Source organism: Epinephelus fuscoguttatus, linkage group LG18 (assembly GCF_011397635.1).
Source record: "Epinephelus fuscoguttatus linkage group LG18, E.fuscoguttatus.final_Chr_v1".
Taxonomy (NCBI): Eukaryota; Metazoa; Chordata; class Actinopteri; order Perciformes; family Serranidae; genus Epinephelus; species Epinephelus fuscoguttatus.
In genome coordinates this window covers 18,489,285-18,511,506 of record NC_064769.1, presented here as the reverse complement: position 1 = coordinate 18,511,506, position 22,222 = coordinate 18,489,285, and the positions used below count along the sequence as shown (strand labels likewise).

Genomic DNA, 22,222 nt, shown 5'->3' with positions numbered 1-22,222 from the left:
AGTGAAGAAAAGCAGATAATGAGAATCTTGCTTGTGAAGTGTATAGTTCAGGTTTGAGGCTTTGCAGTTATTCAGAACTATTAAATATGCCATTAATCTAATTTTATAGATATATCAGTGAATATTTTTTGCAAAATGTTTCACTGGCCTGCTTGGGGAAGAGACAGACATAAAAACAAAGCTTACGACAGCCACACTCACCACATCTCTGCAAGTGCAACCAAGGCCCCACAACCCAGTAAGAGTAATATATTAATGAAGCCTAATCTGCTGTGATGATGAAAATAAAGCCTCAATAGAATACAGTTGATTTGAGTAGGCTAACACAGGCAAAAGCTGCACCAAACACTTAAGAATAGGCTGCTCTCTTAAAGGGATAGAGAAATTCCCTTGAGAGAGTGAACAGACCAAAAAAATTTAAATAGAGAGTTTGTGATTTTATATTTTGTCAATTTAAAAAGAAATAGTACTAAATAAATAAAAGACATTAGGGAACAGCTTGGATGCAGGGATGTTTTCAGTCATCAGGCATCTACATTGGATTGATTTTAATAACTGTTAAAGGGATAGTTCAACATTTTGGCAAATTCGCCTATTGCCGTAATCCCTATAGTCATATGAGTAGGTACATTACCTTTAATTGTCAGTGCGTGCTGTTCTGAGATCGGTGTGGCAGAGCTGCCCGCTGAAATGGAGGTGAACGGTACAGGTCCCTCTCTCCCTCAAAACTAATCAAATACACCATCAAATGACTCCAAAACGCTCTAGTGGACAACACATGGCTTCCGCATTCCCCACGCTATGAAATAATAATGTATAATTAAGTAACATTACGACACATGAAGCAAATACTCGGAACTACTTTCTTGAGTAAACCACTGGGCGGAGTGACACAGTGCGCAGCTGAGACAGTGCCGTTGTTATTGCTTGTAGCCATTTGCGGTATCGTCAGCTGGACGCACCAGAAGGTTTGAGGAAAGTTTACAAGTGTTTTTGTAAATCATGGTTTACACATGCATTGTAAAAGGTTGCAGTAACAAGCCGAAGACATGGAGCAGAGTGAAGTTTCACGTAGTTCCAACCAGTAATGCGGACAGGATGAAACAATGGCTATTTGTGCTGGACATTGACCCCAACATGCCTGTGGAAATGGTCCGGAAAATGTTTGTGTGCTCCTGCCATTTTTTACCGGAGGACTACAATGAAAGGATGGAGCGCAGAAGCTCAGGAATGGTTCAAACTCCTTTCTAGAAAGATACTGTCACACCATCTGTCGGCATCACAAAACAAGTAGACGTGGTAAGTGATCGTTGTGTATTTTGCTCAGCAGTCTCTCTGCTGTAATGTTACCTCCATGTTGAGTAACATTAGCCTACAACCCAAGCATGGTAAATAAGGCTAAAATGCAAATGTTGTTATGTTATGGATATGTGCTTGCCCAGAGCATAGAGTGAAGTGACTGGCATTACTTCTCATTGTTGGGAATAAACAGACTGCTAGGGAACATCTTATGTTGTTATTCCCTCAGGAGTTGTGGTGATTTATGAGTGTGGAGTTAGCATGTTCTCCCCGTGTTCTGGTGATTATTTTGAGGCGTACTCTATATTTATATTGCACAGGTGTACCTAATAAAGTGGCCAGTAAGCCCCACATTTACACCACCGGCTCTGGGTCTCCCCTCAGCCCCTGGTTGCTCGGCAGCCTCAACCTCTCTTCTTGCTCTCTCTTCTTCCAAAACCTGTAACTCTTCCTCTGTATATTCTGGCTTCTTCTCAACAAACTTGTTGTTTTGATGGCGGGAGTAACTGCACTAAACATACGCTGTTTGAAATCACTCCGTCCAGCAAGTACTGTATGTCTGGAATGTAGTTCCGGCTCTGCATTTGGCTTCAAAACAACTCTGTCTCGTAATATTACATTATTATTTCATAGCATGGTGAATGTGTAAGCTAGAAGTTGTCCACAAGAGCGTTTTGGGGTCATTTGATGGTGTATTTGATTAGTTTTGAGGGAGAGAGAGACCTGTACCGTTCACCTCCATTTCAGTGGGCAGCTCTGCCCCACCGATCTCAGAACAGCATGCACTGACAATTAAAAGTAATGTACCTATTCATATGACTATAGGGATTACGGCAATAAGCGAATTTGCCAAAATGTTGAACTATACCTTTAAGTACTTGAGGTTTGCACTGTGTAGCTGTATTATGTAGGAAAAATGAAGTTTCAGATTGGGACTCAGTATTGGCAGATACTCAATATTGAATGGCTCAGATCTGGAGTTTTCAGATGAACACAAAGGGACAACGTTAAGTATAGGTGTGAATGGGTCCTCAATGCATCTTGAGATCCAGTCACTCAGAACTCATTCAGAGTTGGTCTGGGCTGCATGAGGCCACATTCTTTCAGTAGTGTGGACGCTTACATGTCCTGGGCCACATTCAAGGACCGCTTACTTAGCTGATGTAGCATCTCCAGGCTCTATCTCCTCTCAGCCAATAGTCAGTTAACTGTCTGCCAGGTTAGCATGAACTAGCACAGCAGCAGCTGTTTAACTGTCCCTACAAACTCAAACCGACACTGAAAGGACTTGCCTCTGTCGTTAAATCCATTAATAACCGTTAGGAAACGTTAGCCATATGACACTGTGTATAGGCGCTCTTTGCACCAACTGTCACTGGGGCGGAGCTCACACTCCCACAACAGTAGTCTGAAGCTGTAGTAAATTGGTGCTGAAGTGTGCTTATAGCATCAACAATACATTTGGTCTTTCCAAACAGTGTGTGAACAGACAGACTAGTCCGTTTGAGAACGATTTCCAAAGACCTGGTGTAAACAGGCTCGTAAATACCTTCAGTGAAGCCAGACTGATAAATTAGCTGATCTTAACCTTTTTGCAGATATATTATGGTGATAAACTGTATGTAGAAGTGTAAATATTAATGATAAGTAACAAGAAGTTGCAGTACAGAAAGTGCCAGATGAGGTTCCAGGTATATTAGAACCAGTAAATCACCATGAGCTACTCTTCATACCAGACGAAGTTAGGTTGTGGCAGCAAAACGCGGGTGCTTTTTTAGCTCGTTAGTCCAACTTCAAATCAATCAGAGGGACGTAGCATTTCTTTATTCAAAACCCACATAGTCCCTTAAACCAGAAATGGTTTAAGGGACATTCAGGTCAAGTGAGATTAATAGTATGGCCACCGTATGCCACAAATCTGGGGTGACCTTGAACACAACATCCATAGAGAAAAGCCTTCCTCTAGCCATCAACCATGGACAGTTGCATAAAGTACTGATGTCTCTTGTTGAGTCACTGCCAAAATGTTTGGCAGCTGTTGTTGGAGCCAGAGTGATCAAAAACAATACACACCAGTGTTGTCTGTGCTTCTGGTCGTTGAAAATCTGAGATCTGAGCAGGAAGTTAGAAGAAATTTTGTTTACAGACGTATTTTGGCCACATTTTATTGAAGTCGTAGTTTTGAATGAGTTTGTACGTCTCCAGGCTATCTCAGTGCAAGTAGTATAATATCATAATTATTTTATAATACTACAACATAAATTTTTGCCAGATGCAGGGAAGAATAAGCTAGACAAAAGAAGCATAGGCTTTCTAATGTTTGTATCACACTGCAGGATCTCTGTTAAATTGATCTGAGACAGTGGACAGCCATGTTACCCCATTAAGATGATTTTAATGCATCCATTATGTGATTCTGTTGCCCTTTACGTGTGTATAAAAGGAATTAAATCATTTTCTACTGTTGCAATCAGTCTAGGTCAACTGTCTATTTTATAACACACCAGGCTTTGTAAAATGTTAGCAATATTATTATTATATATTATTTTTAATGTTTCTTATGCCTCCGTAGGGGGATGTTCAGGGTCTGAAGTACTGCCAGTGGGCAGCAGCACAGAGTGAGCTTGTGTGGTCTTAAACTCGAGCACTTCTGCTCCCCTTGTGTTCCTCCGTGTTCTCCTTCTGTTCATGCTGAGTCCCATTGTGCTCCAAGGTTGATATTCTTCTTCTGTGTGTATGTGTGTGTACACATGTGCATGTTGGTGTGTGTCTGTGTGTGTGTTTGTGTTGCTTGTATTACCCCCCACCCCCCACCCAACCTTACCCTACCCAAAACCGCAGTAATCCCTTGGGCCTAAAAAAGGAAATCCCTGCACTGTGCCCCGGCCTCCTCTTCCTGGGAGCGCGCTAGTTGTGTGCTACAACTCTTACAGTCTGCCTCTGTAGGCCCTCCAGTCAATTTACAATGGCTTTTAAATATGCAGCGTTGTCTTCTTAGCGGGGAAGTAAAGCACAAGTAGTGCACATTCTGAAGTCTTAAAATGTCGGCTGTTTAAAGCCATTTTTAGATTGAGCTCAACAGGCCATCGTTGGTCCTGTCTCGCTGCAGAAAGTCTGAGAACGTACTCAGTTTAGGCTCAGCTTTCCCTCAAAAACACACACATACACTGCTCGCTCATGCACACAATTCTCTACTCCCCCCTCCACCTCCCACTGTGTAAGCGGACCTGAGTGTGCAGGCTGTTGTGCAGTTAAACTTCAGTGCTAACACATTGTTCATCTGTAAGCATAATTCCGGCAATTGGCAAGCGAGCAGGCAAGCTGTCAATTAATCTCTGAGTCAGGCCTGATCCTTACAGTTAATGATGATTGGCAGGCAGGAATCCTGGGCAATTAACCCCATACCTCCACTCCGAGTTTGCGAGACAAGAAGACTTTGACACTTGTTCAAATCTTCTTTTGGCAAAGGAGGAACATTTTGAGCTGTACAGAATGTGCCACTGGTTTTTCTTACGGACATTCAACATTATAAAGACTTGTATTTGTTGTCTGGTCTTAGCTCTGAGTTCATACCATGCTCATGTTTGTTGGTAAATTTGAAGGCAGCTAGCTTATCTTAGCACAAAGACTAGAAACACAGAAAAAACAATTTGGCTCTGTCCAAATGTAATAAATTCCTCCCACTGACACCCCTAAAGGTCACTTTCTGTTTCCATTGGTTGGTGGGCAACCTCAAGCTGATGTCAAAACGACAACACATTGTTGTTAGAAGGCAAATAAGTGGATTTCCAAAATGTTGAAATATTCCTTTAAAAGTCCTGTCAGTTCATTTGTGTGAGGTAACCAAGCAGCAACCTTTGGGGCTGAAAAATGAAGTCAATACGGAAGTACCAAAAACTGCAGTGCCTTTAATGGCCACTTGAGGCTGGCTCCAGAAGTGAGTCAATCCCCAGAGACCGCCATGTTAAAATGCCTAACTTTACAGCAGGAAAAACATGTTTACAACTTAGTACAAAGAAAATGTTTTTGGTCTCTGTAGCTAATTTCCCCCTTCATGACAACTGTACGGAAGGGGAATTTTTATTTTAGTCACCCATATACATTTTATTCATGCTTAAAGTCATGCATAATTAAGGGCGTGGCTGCTTTAAGTGACAGGCTGTCTGCAGATAGTGTCCTCGGCTTCTCAATAAGATCCACCCCTCGCTTCTCCACAGCTTCCCCCTCGCATTAATACATGGTCACTTTCGGATTGGCTGAAATGCTTAACTCGAGGCTTCAGAAAAGGAGTCCACATGGTGATACCATGGTAGCTACGTTCATTATTTTACACAGTCTATAGAGCTTACAGATTTTAAATCCATCACTTTTTGTTGTTGTGGTTGTGCTACTTTTTTTTTTTAATTAATAAAAGCTAAACTATCAAGACACATTGGCCTTCAACAAAGAAGCTAACCTGAAAACTGCTGATGCCGATTATTTCAAAATTTCCCAAACAAATCAAATTCTGCAGCTCAGTCTGGGTACACACCTACAAAATACTCTCTGTTTCTAGGTGGTACATGTATATAGTCCATCTGGGAAGTTTGAGCTTTAAGCTTAAGCTTTTAAGCTCTAAAAAAAGACCACATTACATATCTAAAACAGTAAAGCTTTGTGGATCTTTTATTCAGCCTCATCCTGCTGCTCCTACATGTTTGTTTATCTTGGCTGTCGGTCATCTTTAGTCACCTCACCTTTCCTCACTGTGCTGCTGTTGGCTGGTGCAGAGGGCGCAGCGGTCTACCAGGATGTAGATAACTTGAGTCTCATTAAACTCGACTGGAATTTCCTTGTTTCTAAAGCTTTTTACTTTGTTAAGACAGCAAAAACAATATACAGCGAGTATAATGATGCTGCTGTGATTTGTCTTCCTTCCTGAAAACAGTGGCTTCAGTGGGGATCCCCTTCAAATTTACAATTAAGCAAAGGAATGTGGAGAATGCTGTAAACAGATTCCCATCTATACGTATGTGATAACTTGGAAAAGTCTGGTCCAAGTTTTACCAAACATGTAAGAATGGGGCTTTGCCAGTGGCAGTGAGGTTGTTGTATTACATTTATTTTCTGTGTAGATTAATGGGGAGGTGGAGGGAGGCCATAGTAGTGAAAATCCTCCATAATCCTACGCTCCAAAAACCCAGTCAGAAAGCTGTTGTGTGCAAATGTCTCATGGTATGTAGATGCAAAGTCTCTGAAAATTGGCTGTATGTGGGTGGGTTTCGCTTTGTAGAAAAAAAGTGGAGTAAAGTCATTTATGTGTAATTATTTTAATTGCCTATGACAGAAACTATTATAGACTGTGTCATAGCAGCTGGTAAAAAAAGACATCTTATTGTATCTGTGCAATTTCTCCTGAAGACATAAATTAGTCCAATCTAAATTTAAATCACGTTTATTTGTAATACTATTTTTGGCTTTGCTTCACTTCTTTTAGTTGAGTTTCTAGCTAAGAGCCTGCCTTGTTTTAAAGTAGACTTGTGGTTGAACCTTGTAGCAAATCAAAGTAATAAACAAAAAACAAACAAACATCAATTTGTAATGATAACCATTTGCATTTTATCACATCGAGCAGATCAGAGGGGTAAACTCACATTTGAATAAACTGATAAAGGTCTGTAATGCCACCTCCGTATAATCAGTGTTTGTCTTTCTGTGTGAAATCCAGATGTATTAGAGTTTTTTGCCCCTCTGTGCTTGTGTGGGCTGCAGACTTGCATGGGCCTGCACCTTACCGCACAGAGGCTTATATTCCTAATCAAGGGAGCAGTATGTGATGTAGTGCATTGCCCCGTTGAATAGTTTCTCTTAACATCCATCTGCTTTTACAGAATGCACTGCTAAGAATAGCTACTTTTTGTTAAAGATTTTTTACACTTTTCAAACTTGTTCTCCACTTTTTTATTCTACCAGCCATTAGGAATGGTCCACGTAGCTAATATATAAAGACGTTCAGTTCCCAACAACCTGTAGGTTTAAAGAGAAACGTGGCTCTCGTGAAATGCACATTCATTTTGTACAGAAACTTGATCTTCTGAGAGAAAAAAAACACAAAGCGTCCATTAACCTCCAAACCTCCAAAGACAGCAACGTGAAAATCAGAGGCCATAAAGATTTCATAATCCTTATCCTTCTTCCTTTTCTGTCCTTTTCTCTCTTCCCCAGCTACCCAGAGAACGGTGTGGTGGAGATGCGACCGGTGGATGTGCGGCCACGTGCCAGGACCCTGCTGCGGTGGGACCAGCTCCAGGTCGGCATGAATGTGATGGTCAACTACAATATGGAGACACCAGATGAGAGGGGCTTTTGGTTTGACGCCGAGGTTCAGAGCCTCAACCAAGCGTCCCGCACCAACAAGGAGCTCCGGGTCAACATCCTCCTGGGGTGAGGATCCTCCTGTCTAAGTGGGAGGTTGATGTGTTTGCTTTATCTTTAAAAAAAAAAAAAAAAATTAGAATATCTGCTTTGTAGGTTGTTACTTTTGTTGCTCACAAGATGTAAAATGCACTGCTTCTCTGTGTGACTTCCTTCCATCTCTCTGTAACCTGCTCAACTAGAAGGGCACTCAGAGGGCGCAGACCTCCAAAGAGGCAGAGTCCAGTCTGCCTCTTTGGAGGCAGAGAGGCAGTCTTCTATGAGACGTCCAGTCCAGTCTTCTATGAGATGCAAATCTGCAAGCGCAATTGTATTTGTCTGGATATTATTTCAAAACTATTATATTATGTCAAAATATGACTGTGCCTGACAGATGCCTGATCATCTCAGCTGTGCATTTAGGATGTACTTCTGCATTGCAGTCAATTTTATTTCATGTTATTATGAAGCATTAAGTCTGAACATTTTTCCCTAATATCCCTGGTGGAGTTTAAGAAGAAGAATAATATAATTAGTTGCATGATATGTGTGTATTTATGTTTCCATAGCTACACCTTAGTTTGAGAAAAAAAGAAAAGAAAAATATCTCACAATAGGCATGTCACATTACCAGAAATGTAGCAGTTGATACCAGTGCCAGTAAAATTCCAAGATATCTGACACCCAATTTAATACCATGGCAAAAAACAAAAGGATAAATCCCACCTATCTAAACATACACTCATTTAAGACATTTAAATTAAATGAACGTCATTTTTTTCATAAATCCCTAATGTTCCACCACATATGCACAGTACTAGTCTATGTGGGTTCATGAGATTTTGTAGGTGAGGAAACATATAGCCTACAGAATATACACATTTCTCCTCCATTGTTCTTGTTGTTCAGCACGTGACCATTGGTCTTTGTGGTAGGCTATTTCTCCCACCCCTCCTCCACTGTTATTGGACGGCTGGATAGAAAGTGATTGTGATGAGCCCAAAATAGACATTCAGTGCCTCTCTATGCTGCTGACATTTGTAGCATAGTGTAAATACTAGGGCTGCCACCTGAAAGTCAGAGGTTTGAATCATCAGTCGGAGACACCTCAGTTGACTGAGATTCCTTCAAGTAGAGCAGTCTCTTTTTTTTTCAGTCAGTGTGCAGTGAACTTCCAGGGACGTTTAGGTCCCCAGATTTTGTTGTAGAGAGTGCTCCTCTCTGTTATGCTGCTGTTGGGTACAGGCAGCTGTGTACACAGAGGGAGCTTCCCGGAGGAGGAGAGGCTTTGCCTGGTCAGGTTTTGAGATAACATTACCATCTACCTTCTTCTTACAAGTGGTGAATTAACAGCCCCCAGTGACTTAATATGGTACAGTCTATAGCTTTTGTTTGATATCTAGTGTCGGCAAAAAATGCTTCACATTTCTGATCTGTCATTAGTGTTGTTAGCTTGTCACCTACAGTAGGTGAATGTCACTGTCACACTTGACGTCCTGCTGAGCGCAGTTCAAACTTTAAAACACTATATGGAAAAAGGAATAGCCGAATCTGATTCAACTGACATAAATCTGAGTTGGGTACAGCTCTACTAAACATGTGGTGCTCCCATTGCAAAGAAACCAAAAAAAAAGAAGGCCTTAGGGAATAACACTTTTCTTTTTGATGAGTCAAGGCAGAGCTGTCACTGTAGCTGCACTTGTCGCCATCTTCCACGTGTTGTTGCTCTCCTTCTGTGCTGGTACACAGCCTTTTAATTTCTTTAGAATTTAACTCCAGACTACAACACTTGTATGCTGCCATCAGGTCCGGAAGAATTGCATCCCAGTATCGGTTCTATCTTGCAGTGTTAACAAAAGTGAAAAATAATTAGTATATGCTACCTCCTTCCAACAAGTTTTATGAAATTGTCCCTAGTTTTTCTGGAATCCTGCTGACGGACATACAGACACACACCAAAAAGAAAACATAACCTCTTTGGTGAAGGTAATTACCCTTTATCTGTCTTTTTCTTTTCCTGTGCTTTCATCTCTCTCTCTGTTCCCTTCTCTTTCTTGTCCCACCCTCCCTTCAGGGGTCCTGGAGATGTAATCGGGGATTGTAAAGTACAGTTTCTAGATGAAATCTACCAGGTGGAAAAACCAGGAGCTCGTGCACTCTCGGCTTCAGATGGACAGTTTAAACGTATGCAGCAGACAGCACACATTCATACACACTCGGTAGAAATAGTGGCAAAACATGTCCATATTGCTTTTGAAGATTTATGTTACCAAGACGATACCATAAGACCATCTTCAAGTACGTGTGCATGCGTGTATGAATGTCTTGTCCTTGGAACCAGGGAAGAGCGGCCCAGAGTGTAAGCACTGCAAGGCTGACCCCGATGCTGAGTGCCGCTTCTGCTCCTGCTGCGTGTGTGGCGGGAAACAGGATGCTCACATGCAGCTGCTGTGCGATGAGTGTAACATGGCGTTCCACATCTACTGCCTGAACCCACCGCTGGCCACCATCCCCGATGACGAGGACTGGTGAGAGGGAGTGTAGCTCGGCAATTAGCCACGACATCCTGTGCTTCACAGTCAATTTAAAAAGGTTGATTAACGGTGTTTGATACGAGCTGAAGTGCATTTAAGCAGTAATTAAGTGGTGATTGAGGTTGAAATCAATATTAAATAATGACATCATGCAGATGTGAGTTTATCTAATGCAACAGCTTCAGGTTTTTCTCTGCCAAGCGTGAATTAGGGTGTGAAATATTTTTGTTTTATTTTATATTTTTTGAATTTCCTGCAAAAAATGATTTCCTCCCATTCTGCCAGGTACTGTCCCACCTGTAAGAATGACACCAGCGAGGTCGTGAAGGCAGGAGAGAAGCTCAAAGCCAGCAAGAAGAAAGCCAAGATGCCTTCGGCAACGACCGAGAGTCAAAGGGACTGGGGAAAGGTGAGAACCAAGGGCACCCAAAGGTACACACACACACACACACACACACCAGGTGGACTGACAGTGGCTCTGTAAGACTGAAAGTCTTACAATTTCAACAGTAAGCCTGAGGGAGTGCCTGTCATTCTTCTTCTTCCTCCTCCAGTTGCCATTAACTTTTCCAGATCAATTTTCCAAAAGTCTGCCATCACTGAAAAAGAGCCAAGATAATAGAAAAAAGCTCCCATTCCATGTATTGGGCACATCCAGGCTGAAGTAGCCAGTTTATGCTTTGAGTAAGAGATAGAAGAAGCATTTTCATTTTCCACAAAACAGATTTACATTGCAACACTTGCCACAAGCGATTAGTGTTCAAAAATGTATCACGTCCCAACCAGATTGTTGAGAATACTTGCTTAAATGACACTATATTTATGCAGCAGTTTGTAGCATATAGTTCTTATTGTTTACCCCCGGCAGCAAATGTTTGGGTGAGCCTTTAATTTATTGATTCGTCCACTGAGTGCATTATTCTTGCATCACACACACATTTCATCCCATTTACTCTCTGCAAACTGGTTTGTTCCTCTGTGTATCTTTTATGTGCTTAATATTTTGTGTAAGTAATCTGCTCTGCGTCGTGTTGTTCTTGATCACAGATAAATGGTTTGTTTCATGTCAAGAGTTTTTGTGTGTACGTCTTTGAAGCTCCGTTTAATATTGCCTGAGCACACCACAGCTTTTTCCCTCGAATCAAACGATTGGATCAGATGTTTTTGATCCAGTCGACAAGACTTAATATCTACTTAATGATTGACCAGGCTCCTGGAGTTGATTAATAATATTGGTTAGAGTCGTATGACTTTTTTTTAAAGGCTTATTTGTGCAAATATTGATGTGTTGTTGATTATTGTGCTGCTTTTCAATAGTCACAACATGACTAACAAGCAGTGTGTACACTTCCTTTTTCTCAGTACATTCAGACATTTTACTTGGCAGAAAGTGAAATTATCCCCTGCTAGCTGCTGAGGCAGAAAATGAGACGGAGGAAGACAGCTGACATGTTTTTAAAAGTGTTTTTAAAAAGCATCTGTTTTAAGCATACTGTTAAATATTTTTTTTCCCCAAAATCTCCTCCGAGTCTTCTCATGGCAACACTTTGAGATATTATGTGGCTCGTTTCCATCCCGGCCTGGCTGTCTCCCTGATGCTCTGCTCCATGGTGTAATGTGAACAATGCCATTAAGCATGACTTAGCCACTTTCCTGGAACTGCCAACGGAAAAATAACTCATTTCTTTACCAGAATGCTCCCTTTCTCTGTGGACTAATTGAAAACAGCCTGGCTTGTGTGTTTGGGCACATTTAAGTGCTGTGAGTCACACAGCATTTATTCTTGCCTTTCACATTACAGCAATTTTATAACTCTTAAAATAAAATATTTTTTTTGTCTTCTCACTTTTGAAATCATGCGTACCTCCTAAATGGAATTTAGATGATGATTGAAAGAAAAACACATCAGCATCTCTGCTCTTAAACACTACACTAATGTGATTTAAAGGCATTTGCACTCGTGGATATTTAATTATAGTTTTTGCATGCAGCTCACAGTCTTTGTTGTCTGTCTTGATGTGATTGCAGGGTATGGCCTGTGTGGGGCGCACTAAGGAGTGCACAATTGTTCCTTCAAACCACTATGGACCAATACCTGGCGTTCCTGTTGGAACCACCTGGAAATTCAGAGTCCAGGTAAGCCATTTTCACAGTGCATCACAAATGAATTAAGTATAAGTATTTAAAAATTAAATTAAATTAAATAAAAATTAAATTAAAATTATACTCTGATCATTTATAAAAGCTGAAAGAAAACTGAGCAGTTTGTCAAGGAAATATTTCACTTTCCAAATGACCATTTGTGTAGCGATTAGTCACCCTGTGTTACACAGAATTTGTGAAGAGAACATTATTCTCGCGTGCCTCTGGTGAATGAAGAATCGGAAAACTAAGAAAATTCTTGATTAATTGATGTCAAAGGGGTCTGTGATTAATAACAGCGAAACTATATCAAGACATCCCTTTACAAACTCTCACACAACTCATGCAGTGCAGTTCAACTCTCATTTATCCAGTGGTATGCTCAGTACTTCCCAAACACATGCATTTTCCCTAACACCTTACTGCTGTGTGACTTTGGTCAATCCGAATTAACCCTTTAAAACACCAAAATCACACAACAACACAAATAATCTAACTGATCAAGGAGATGGTAGACCAGTAGTTCCTATGTTCAGTCAGATAAAATTACTGTTTTTGTCAAAGGTGTCTGGCTTTGAAAAGAGCTAAGATGAGTTTCCCTCTCTGTTAAGTTCCCTGTCGGAAAAGATCGTCTGTTTGGGAAGTAGTGAGTGTACAACTAGATAAATGAGACTTGGATTATACTGCACAAGTTGTGTGAGAGATGATATAGTTTTTCTGTTGTTAAACGTGATCGCCCCTGACCTCACTCGATCAAGAATTTTCTCTGTTTGCAAGAAATGCGAGAAAAAACACAAATTCAACATAACACGAGGTGAGTTATTGATATACATATATGGTTGATTGGGAGAGAAATATTCCTTAAAGTCTCATTATGGATTGTATTGTCGTATCTTTCTGTAATGTAATATCTGTTATATTGCTGCCTATATCATCAATGGCTTTCCTCTGCTTCTCTGTTTCTTTCTCTACCTCACACCAACATTTTAGGTTAGTGAGGCAGGTGTTCACAGGCCGCATGTTGGCGGTATCCACGGGCGCAGTAACGATGGCTCCTATTCGCTGGTGTTGGCTGGGGGCTTTGAAGATGAAGTGGTAGGTTATTTGTATCATGCTCATTGTAGGGCCACAATGAGTAGAGGGATTTTCCCCAAGTATGCTGATCATTTTGTAATGGTTACCATGACCTGCTGTAGGACCGCGGAGATGAGTTCACCTACACAGGCAGCGGGGGTCGTGACCTCTCAGGAAACAAACGGATCGGAGAGCACACTTTTGACCAGACCCTGACACATATGAACAGGTGAAACACAGCTGACAGATTTTCTACTGTTTTTAAAGACAAATGAGCTTTAATGATAAACTTAACATCAGTCTATAAAGATTGTGTATTAACATCCCTCATCCTGAGTAAGACTTGATGAAAATCATTCTGTCAACTCTTGGATCCTGACTCCTGCAGGGCATTGGCCTTGAACTGCGATGCACCTCTGAATGACAAAGATGGGGCAGAATCAAGGAACTGGCGGGCGGGAAAGCCGGTCAGAGTGGTGCGCAGTTCTAAAGGTCGACGCATCAGCAAATACGCTCCCGAGGAGGGAAACCGCTACGATGGTATTTACAAGGTACAGATGTGCAGATTTGTTTTTGTTTTTTGTACTTAAAAACAGATTGGCTAACTTCAAGTAAAGCTGCTGGACACCCAAAGATGCTATTAAAACATATTGACCAGCACCAGTGTTATCATAGCATGTTTTAAATGTATTGTGGTTATGTGTTAATTTTAGGTGGTGAAGTACTGGCCAGAGATTGGAAAGTGTGGTTATCTGGTGTGGCGGTACCTGCTGAGACGGGATGATTTGGAGCCAGCACCATGGACACCTGAAGGACTTGAGAGGATAAAGAAACTGGGTCTTTCTGTTCAGGTTAGACTGAAAGTTCATCTGTGTGTGTGTGTGTGTGTGTGTGTGTGTGTGAACTTCACTGTAAAGACTCTACAGATATTCACCAATGCATTTCTATGCTATAAACTTCTGTTTAGACAGTACATGTATATAAGCCGTCAATACTCTGTCTAAGTTATTTCGTGTGTTTTACTAAGTGCCACTGCCAACAGTACCCGCCCGGCTACTTGGCGGCAATGGCTAACAAAACAAAGAAGGAGGCCTGTGCTCGACCTGGGCGTGGCGGCCGGAGTAAGCACTATCCCGGAAGGGGGAGGCCACGGAGACGCAAGATCAAGGAGAAAGAAGAGAATGACGAAGAAGAGGATGATGAGCAGCCAATGGCCGGTGTGGATGAAGAGGAGCCACAGAGTAATGGAGAGCAGAAGACAACCAGAGATAGTGGTGGGTGCTTTTACAGATGAATCTCAAAGCAGGTCAGACAAGGTGTTGTGAGAAGAGGACAGGTGAGAACAGCGCGAGCAGTGAAACCTCTTTTATGATGGCTCGTAAATATTTGATATCCACCAGTGTCTTCTTTTACACCAGCGTGCACTACTGTTAACATCATTTTCATCATCATCTATCTTTTCTCCAAGAGCGGCTGCATTTTTCAGTCTTATGTCTGTGTCTTTACCAGAGTTGTCACCAGCGTCAGAGCCTCCCTCTAAAAAAGTGAAGATTGAGGAGACTTTCCAGCTGTCAGAGCAGCAGCAGCAGTTGATCCGGGAGGACACAGCCAACAAGAAACTCTGGGATGAAGCCATGGGACACCTTAAAGAGGGACCGGTATGAATCCTATGAATCCCACTTTCTGACACACTAATACCCCTTTTCCTTTTTCCACCAAAATGAGTGTGTATAAGCAGGATTTTAAGCACAGGAAACCCAGATGAAATTAGGTGATGGACTCTTTTCCTATTGCCGTAGTGGTATTTAGTTGCTTTTTAAAACTTGGTGCTGACTGATTTTGAGACAGATGAAATTTGCTGCAGCAATTCATTGTGCCGGAAATGGGGGCAAAGATTAATGCATCCACCTGGGTGTCATGTTTTTATTGCTGCCGATTGGAACCGGTCCGAGCTGGAGCCGATAAATACCTGTGACTACTGCAGAATCATTTGTCCTGGGAATGAATGACGATTGTAACCTTTCCCCACCAAACAAAAGCCAGATGTTAGTGGGTGTTAATGGTTTTTTGTACAGTGGGAAAGGGGCTGAACACATCTCTTCAACACTGAGTTCACAAAGCATCTCACACGGCAGCCTTGTAAAGGAGAAGTATTGAATGTCACTGATCCATGAAAATAAAATTCATCTCCTCAGTCTTCAGATCTTGAAGTCCAAATGAAAACACATTAGGTCATCGTTTTTTGTTAGCGCATTTTTAAAATTTACTGTTGATCGTGTTGCATTATAAAAAGGAAGAAAAAAGGTCTTTGGGGAAATTTTAGAAATGCTCCTTTTTGTCTCAGCTGGCTCTAGGGGCTTGTTGATGTTGTAGGCAGGAAGAGACAAAGTAAACAAACTTGTGTTGTAGCTACATGTTACAGGCAGACAGCGTGTTGTTAGCAGTGATTTTGAAGAGCAAGGACCATACCATCATCTAACCGGAACAAAGTGGCATTTGCAGCCTTACATGCTGTTTAATGTGCTTCAGCTGTGCAGCTAATTAGCTGTTTTACCTGGAAACTGACATTAGCAGAAAGCACAAATGTAAAAATGGCAGTACATTTCTAAAAGCTCTTTCTACAATTGCAATATTTTTTTTCTTCCCTCCTTCTTCATTCCTTTCATGTGTTTCTGTTTGTGTATTTATAAAGAATTTCCTGCGGAAGATGGAGCAGATCTTCATGTGTGTGTGCTGCCAGGAGCTGGCCTTCCAACCCATCACCACCGTCTGCTCACACAATGTTTGCAAGGTCTGTATTGACTGCATGTATTTAAAACTACCACTTCTCAAAATCCTTGTAACTGTGTGTGAATTTCTCCTGCTGGTCCTCTCTCCTCAGAGCTGTCTACAACGCTCGTTCCGAGCAAAGGTGTACACCTGCCCTGCCTGCCGTCACGATCTGGGCAAAGACTTCGTCATGACCCAAAACGTGACGCTTCAGTTGCTGCTTGACCAGTTCTATCCCGGCTACAGCAAGGGCCGGTGAGGTCGAAATCACATTTATAAGTAGAATACGTACATACACGCACATAAGCATCCATTCTGTGCACCCGCGTATACTGTCAAGTACCTAGAGCTCCACTTTAAAATGCATTGCGCACACATACTGTACTTACCCACGGGCAAATGTATATTGCATATATACAGCCATTTATGTATACAATCATTCATACACAAACAACCTCAGTAGGGACTGACCTCATCTGTTGAACCTGGACTGTCTCCATTAACATCACCAGCCTGAAATTACACCATGGATATTTTTTAACCTCTTTACTCCTGCCCCCCCACAAACGCACAAAAGGAGCCCGATTTCACACCCACTCGCCACCTCAAGATATTAGCTCATTTTCTGTTGTTGTCATTCACACATAAATTGACATACGCCACATCGATGAGTGCAGATTTCTCCCTGGCAGTATCGTGAAATCAGCCATTCAACTCCTGCCAACCTGTATGCATTTTTGTGTACCATGTACGCAGTTCTACACCAAAAAACTGAGCTGAGCTGCTTCATATACATGCAGTATTTTTGTCAGCTGGGCTGGCAAATAAAGGTGCTAGTTTAACACAGTGATTTAGGCACAGCAGGACGTAACACCCCCTGCACAACACTCAGAATGAGCAGAATAGGTCATGCGCCTGAACTTGACATGGTACAATCACGGAAGTCAAGAATTAACATGTATTTGTACATGAAACAAAGCACACAGTGTTTTATGCCTTTGAAGCACTTTATCAATGGCAGGACTTATTTTGTAGGTTAATTAGGAGCACACGCTAGCCTTCTGCTAGCTGCTCGTGTCACTTGAAATAATGCCATTGTCATACTTGGGGCTAATAAGATAGCAAATGTCTCACCAGAGGTAACTTTCAGTGGATTTACAGAGAACAGAAATTTGGCAGCTGTGTCAGGTTTGTTTGCAGCGTCAGGAGAGTTCTAGATCCATCAAAACAGCAAGCGTATAGTGAACGCAACAATGATCAACAGGCATGACTGTTTTAGATTTTAGGTGGAGTAAAAGTTTTTTAAAAAGATGTTTGCTCCATAAACATACCAAAGACATGAGGCTGTAGAGCGAGTCAGAGGCAAATATCTTCAGAAATCTGCTGTTAAGAAAAAGTCATTTGTGGTGAGGAATCACGCCTAAAATTCAGACAGGATCTTAGCAAATCACGTCATCGTTCTTTTATGTATTAAAGGCACAGTTCACTCCCAAATCAAAAATACATATTTTTACTCTTACCTGTAGTGCTGTTAATTAATCTAGATTGTTTTGGTCTGAGTTGTTGAGAGATGTCTGCCTTCTCTTAAATACAAAGAAACCGGCCAACCATATCACTGCACAGAAGGAAACGTGCATCTACTGCTAGCTTTCTTTGCACCACTACGTAAGCTAACGTTACAGCTCAGCCAGGGAAGATGCCGTTAATGTTTACATCGCTCACTGTCACGAGCACAAACCTCTTGTCCATGAGTTGATGCGCACTTCTTTCTGCGCTGTGATACAGTTGGCGGGTGTAGCTTCGTAGAAAGAAAATAGTTCCTACATGAAACTGCTCACAACAAGGTCTGTGGATTATCTTAGTAGTCAGGCCATTATTTCTGTAAAGGGACATTGCTGCTGAGTTTTTCAAATGTTTTTTTGCGCTTTGAGCACCACAAGCCGAGTGCCATCTAGTTTCTGTATATTTGAGAGAAGGCAGACATCTCTACAGACGATATCTCCAACACTTGGCAACTCACATCAAAACAATTTAGATTGACAAATAGCACAAAATGTACCTCTGATTTTATGGTGAACTGTTCCTTTAAACATTCATGTTAAGACATTTATAATGAGGTTCTCACTTCCATATTTCACATCCTTACATTCATGGTTCCACTTCTTCAGTCAAATGGCACAGAGTAAACTTCTCGTACATTAGATGAGTACGTTCTTGTGTTTCCCTTTAATTTGTTTACCAGATAAACAATGTAATGATAGAGTGGAAAGTAAAGAATTAAATTACGAAGAGAAATGCTCGAGAAGCACGAGGAGCGATGCTTGTTTCTTCTTTTCAATGACGCCTAGAAGGGCACACTGTGGTTGTCCCTGGTGTTACCAAGCAACCACAATCAAGGAGGACTTCACACAAAGATGGTTAGCATATTTAGTGCTCAGCAGATATTCACCTGCTATTGTTCTCTCGGTTAGATTCAGTGTAATGTTCGCTGGAGAGCTCTGGGTATCCAGCACAATCTGCTTTTCCTTCAGTTTTAGAAGTCTGGTGAGCGATTGCACAGCCGGGATGATATGAGTTATTTGTTGTCGCATTACATCCAGGAAATGGTGATACATCCGTCTCAATTTGCTGTGGTTTGGCCTGAAAAAAAAGGTCACTGATTTCTATTCCCTGACAGTGCTTTCAAATCCACATAATGGTTATGAGGATGCACACCATCAGGGGCTCAGGGACGCTGCCAGAGTGTGCAGTGTACCCACATATACACTATATAAGCTAGATAGAAAGAGACTGTGCAACCAGTCTGATATTGTCATGAATTGTTATTCAGCAGTCTAGACCCAGAGGATAAAAGTGCCTTGTAGCACAGACGATCAAAATGTTTCAAGTACTGTAAATTGGCATCCAGTGCCTGGTCACTTTCTAATGTCTCAGCCTCCTTTTAAATCAGAATTTTATCGATTTAAAATCCTAATTTTAGACTATTTTATTTAGGCCAAGCTCTTGTTTGACTACAAAAAATTCAGAACTCCTTTTGTTAAATGGGGGAAAAATTGTAGAAAAAGTTGCTTTTCCTCAAAGTTAGGAATTGAATCAGGTATAGTATTGAAACTAGCACTGAAAAATGTCAACACTTCCCATCCATACATGGCACTTTGAAACGTTTTCAATAGTGCATATGTGTGTCAGAGTCCACAGAGTTTATGAGCAGAACACATTTCAGTAGCTCTGTGAATAAACTATTAAGTGTTTCAGTAGGTAGTCTTTCAATATACCTGCACATAGCATTGAATATATAACAGAAAACTCTGTGTATGTGCAAGGTGAAGTTATGTCCTTCACTGCACCACTTAGTCAGAACTTTAACACTGTAAAGTGTCAAAGATGGCAAACAGACGTGTTCAAGAGTTACTGATCAAGTCTTATGCTGGCTGTGCTGTGAATCTTACATACTTAAATACTGTACACAAACAGATTTCTTGACACAGACAGTTGCATCCAAAGAGAGAAAAGTAGTTCATTTATTTTGGATATGCTGGATGATATAGGACATGTTTATATGGATTAAGAGCATGTGTTACATATACAAGTTTGATTTTTTTTTTTTTTTAATGGTTTTATGAGGTTTTTGGCTACGTTAGTTGGACAGGGTGGTCTGTGTTGATTCATTGTACAAGCTAAAAATAAAACAGCAATATGAGGAAGTCATTTGTTTCACCAGATCAGCAGGTCTAACGCACCATGGTCCGTGGCTGAAAACACAAATGAGCATTAAATGGCAGCTGTGAACTGGATACAAACTAATATGTCTCCGTAAACAGTATGATACAAGTTTTTAAGCTACTTTTGTGTGCTTACCTTTTCTTATATGTCACTATCCAGTGGATTCAGCCTCACCGGTGAGAAACAAAGCCCTCCATATATGTGACAGCTTCACATGAGTTTGTTTTAATCATTCTAAGAAAACCTCCGCAACAAGGAATATCAGTGGCAGTCAGAATCTGACAGAATACTACATGTATTTTTCTTCTTTCCTTGTTTATCCTCGTGTGAGTTTTCTTTTTACAAGACCTTTTGATAGTTTGAAAATCTTTTGCAGCTGCTCCGTAGTGCCACATGGTGATATAGTCATGTAATGACTACAGACAGGGTTACTGTTTGCATGTAGTGATGTACACTTCACCCACACATGCTCATTTATAGTTAGAGCTCCAGCGACTAATCGATGAATTGATAAGTCAATCAAAAGAAAATTTTAGTAAAGCAGATGTCAAACATTTGCTGGTTGTAGCTCCTTAAATGTGAGGATTTGCTGCTTTTTCATTTATGATAGTAAATGAGGAGTTTTGGGTTTAGACTGTTGGACAAGAGACGCAATTTGGAGACGTCACTTTGGACAAAATAATCATATTAATCAATGGTAAATTATCATTAGTTTCAGCCATAGTTATGGGTTATCTTCATGTTTTGTTAGATCTGACACAGCATCACACATACATGTTTTACAGCCTGAGTTAAAAATGTTTTCTATCTAACAGCCGATGCAGCTTGCATCTTGTTCAGTGCAGATATGGTACTTTAAAATGTCCAGGGTTGGCAGGAACTAAAACAAAAATGTCCCGCAGAGAGCAGTAGCACAGACCTGTGCCGAATTTCAGATAATGTAACCGAAACAGTTTCAACACTTGAGCTGGTTTTGTGGGAAAATGTAGCCCTCCTTCATCGACACTGTCACGCTCACCTGTAACAGCCTTTCCAGGCGTTGCCATGTTTAGTGTAGAGCGGAGACAATGACAGAAAACACGCTGCTGTACACAACAGTTTCTTACTGCTCTGTTGACACTCAGATCCCCCCTCTCATTGGCCGGCTGTTTGTTTGTTTGTGGTGATTTCCTTGTTTCCGTTCAGTCATTCAGGATTTTTTTTTTGTCTCTTTTATCAACAACATGCAAGTACAAAAGCTACTATGGTCTTTAAAGCTAACTGTGATGTGCATTTCTTCCACTGTTGTTCAATCTTGTTCAAAGATTTTTTTTTTTTTGTTCTCCCCGCATTGACTGGCAAGCTAATAGCCCTCGTTTCTTTCTCTGCTGTGACCTTCTCTCCCTCTCCTCCTCTCCTCCTCTCTCCGCTGTCCTCTGCCCTCCGTGAGCCTACAGTACTAACAATTTTTAGACGTCTTGTGGACGCTTGGCTTCAGTGCTGTGTTGTTTTTTATTTTTATTGCACTCTATTGAAGAAAAAAGTTTGAAAAGTTGCATTTAATTTTTCCTAGAATGCTTACTATTATCTATGTCTGTATGCCATTTTTCTACCATTTTAGTTGCTTCTCTTCTATTTTAATCATTAGTCATTTTTATGTGGCGACCTCAAACATTTGCAGCATATGCCAGTCTGAGGAGTTTCATGCTTCATATTGTGATCTGAAATTTTATACATGTCATAATAATACTTGATATGTACCTATTAAATATTTGGATTCCAGAAAAATAACGAACACTTCTTCTCTTTTTGTCTGGTGTGATTTCATGAAGCTTATGACTTTAAATTTCAGTGTAAAATGTGAAGTCAAAAGATTACGAGTGATGCTAATGTGCACCATGAAATTAAACGCACAACTAAAGTGGTTTCATTTACAGTGATGTTAATTACAGCTCTGTGACATCTGGCCAACTAATCATTGTTTTCTTTTTTTAATTAGAAAATGAAAAATAAAAATTCCCCTGAAAAGCAGACATATATAAAGACATTTATTTTACGTTTTTTTCTGTTATGCAGATTTTAGGCTGGTGGTCTCCATACGTTACATTTTCCAAAAAACTCTTGGTGTCAGATACTTTGTTCAGGTGGCTGTAAATGACACCATGACTTTTTTGTTGATGCAGATGGTAAATGTGTGGGGGTTTTTTTCTTGTTCTTTCTATAGATATGTTAAACAGGCAGTGTTTCCTTGTGATATTGAAAAGAAAGTGAAAGCTTTTTAAAGGTTTTTATTTATTTTACTTAGTTTT

The 22,222-nt window shown here is 40.8% G+C and overlaps 1 protein-coding gene across 2 annotated transcripts in view; it reads left to right on the top strand.

The window, feature by feature from the left end:
• Positions 1–21,884, top strand: part of LOC125905608 (E3 ubiquitin-protein ligase UHRF2-like) — a 38,435-nt gene extending 16,551 nt beyond the window's left edge. The window contains exons 4-16 of one of the 2 annotated variants that reach the window (XM_049603693.1): positions 7,504–7,722; positions 9,767–9,876; positions 10,034–10,220; positions 10,512–10,635; positions 12,255–12,362; positions 13,359–13,463; positions 13,565–13,671; positions 13,831–13,993; positions 14,156–14,293; positions 14,470–14,716; positions 14,952–15,100; positions 16,135–16,233; positions 16,324–21,884. In XM_049603693.1, coding sequence (XP_049459650.1) covers positions 7,504–7,722; positions 9,767–9,876; positions 10,034–10,220; positions 10,512–10,635; positions 12,255–12,362; positions 13,359–13,463; positions 13,565–13,671; positions 13,831–13,993; positions 14,156–14,293; positions 14,470–14,716; positions 14,952–15,100; positions 16,135–16,233; positions 16,324–16,470 — 1,903 coding nt within the window. In that variant the 3' untranslated portion in view covers positions 16,471–21,884. The remainder of the gene's footprint in view (positions 1–7,503; positions 7,723–9,766; positions 9,877–10,033; positions 10,221–10,511; positions 10,636–12,254; positions 12,363–13,358; positions 13,464–13,564; positions 13,672–13,830; positions 13,994–14,155; positions 14,294–14,469; positions 14,717–14,951; positions 15,101–16,134; positions 16,234–16,323) is intronic. The other variant, XM_049603694.1, reaches the window with a different exon arrangement.
• Positions 21,885–22,222: the final 338 nt, after the last annotated feature.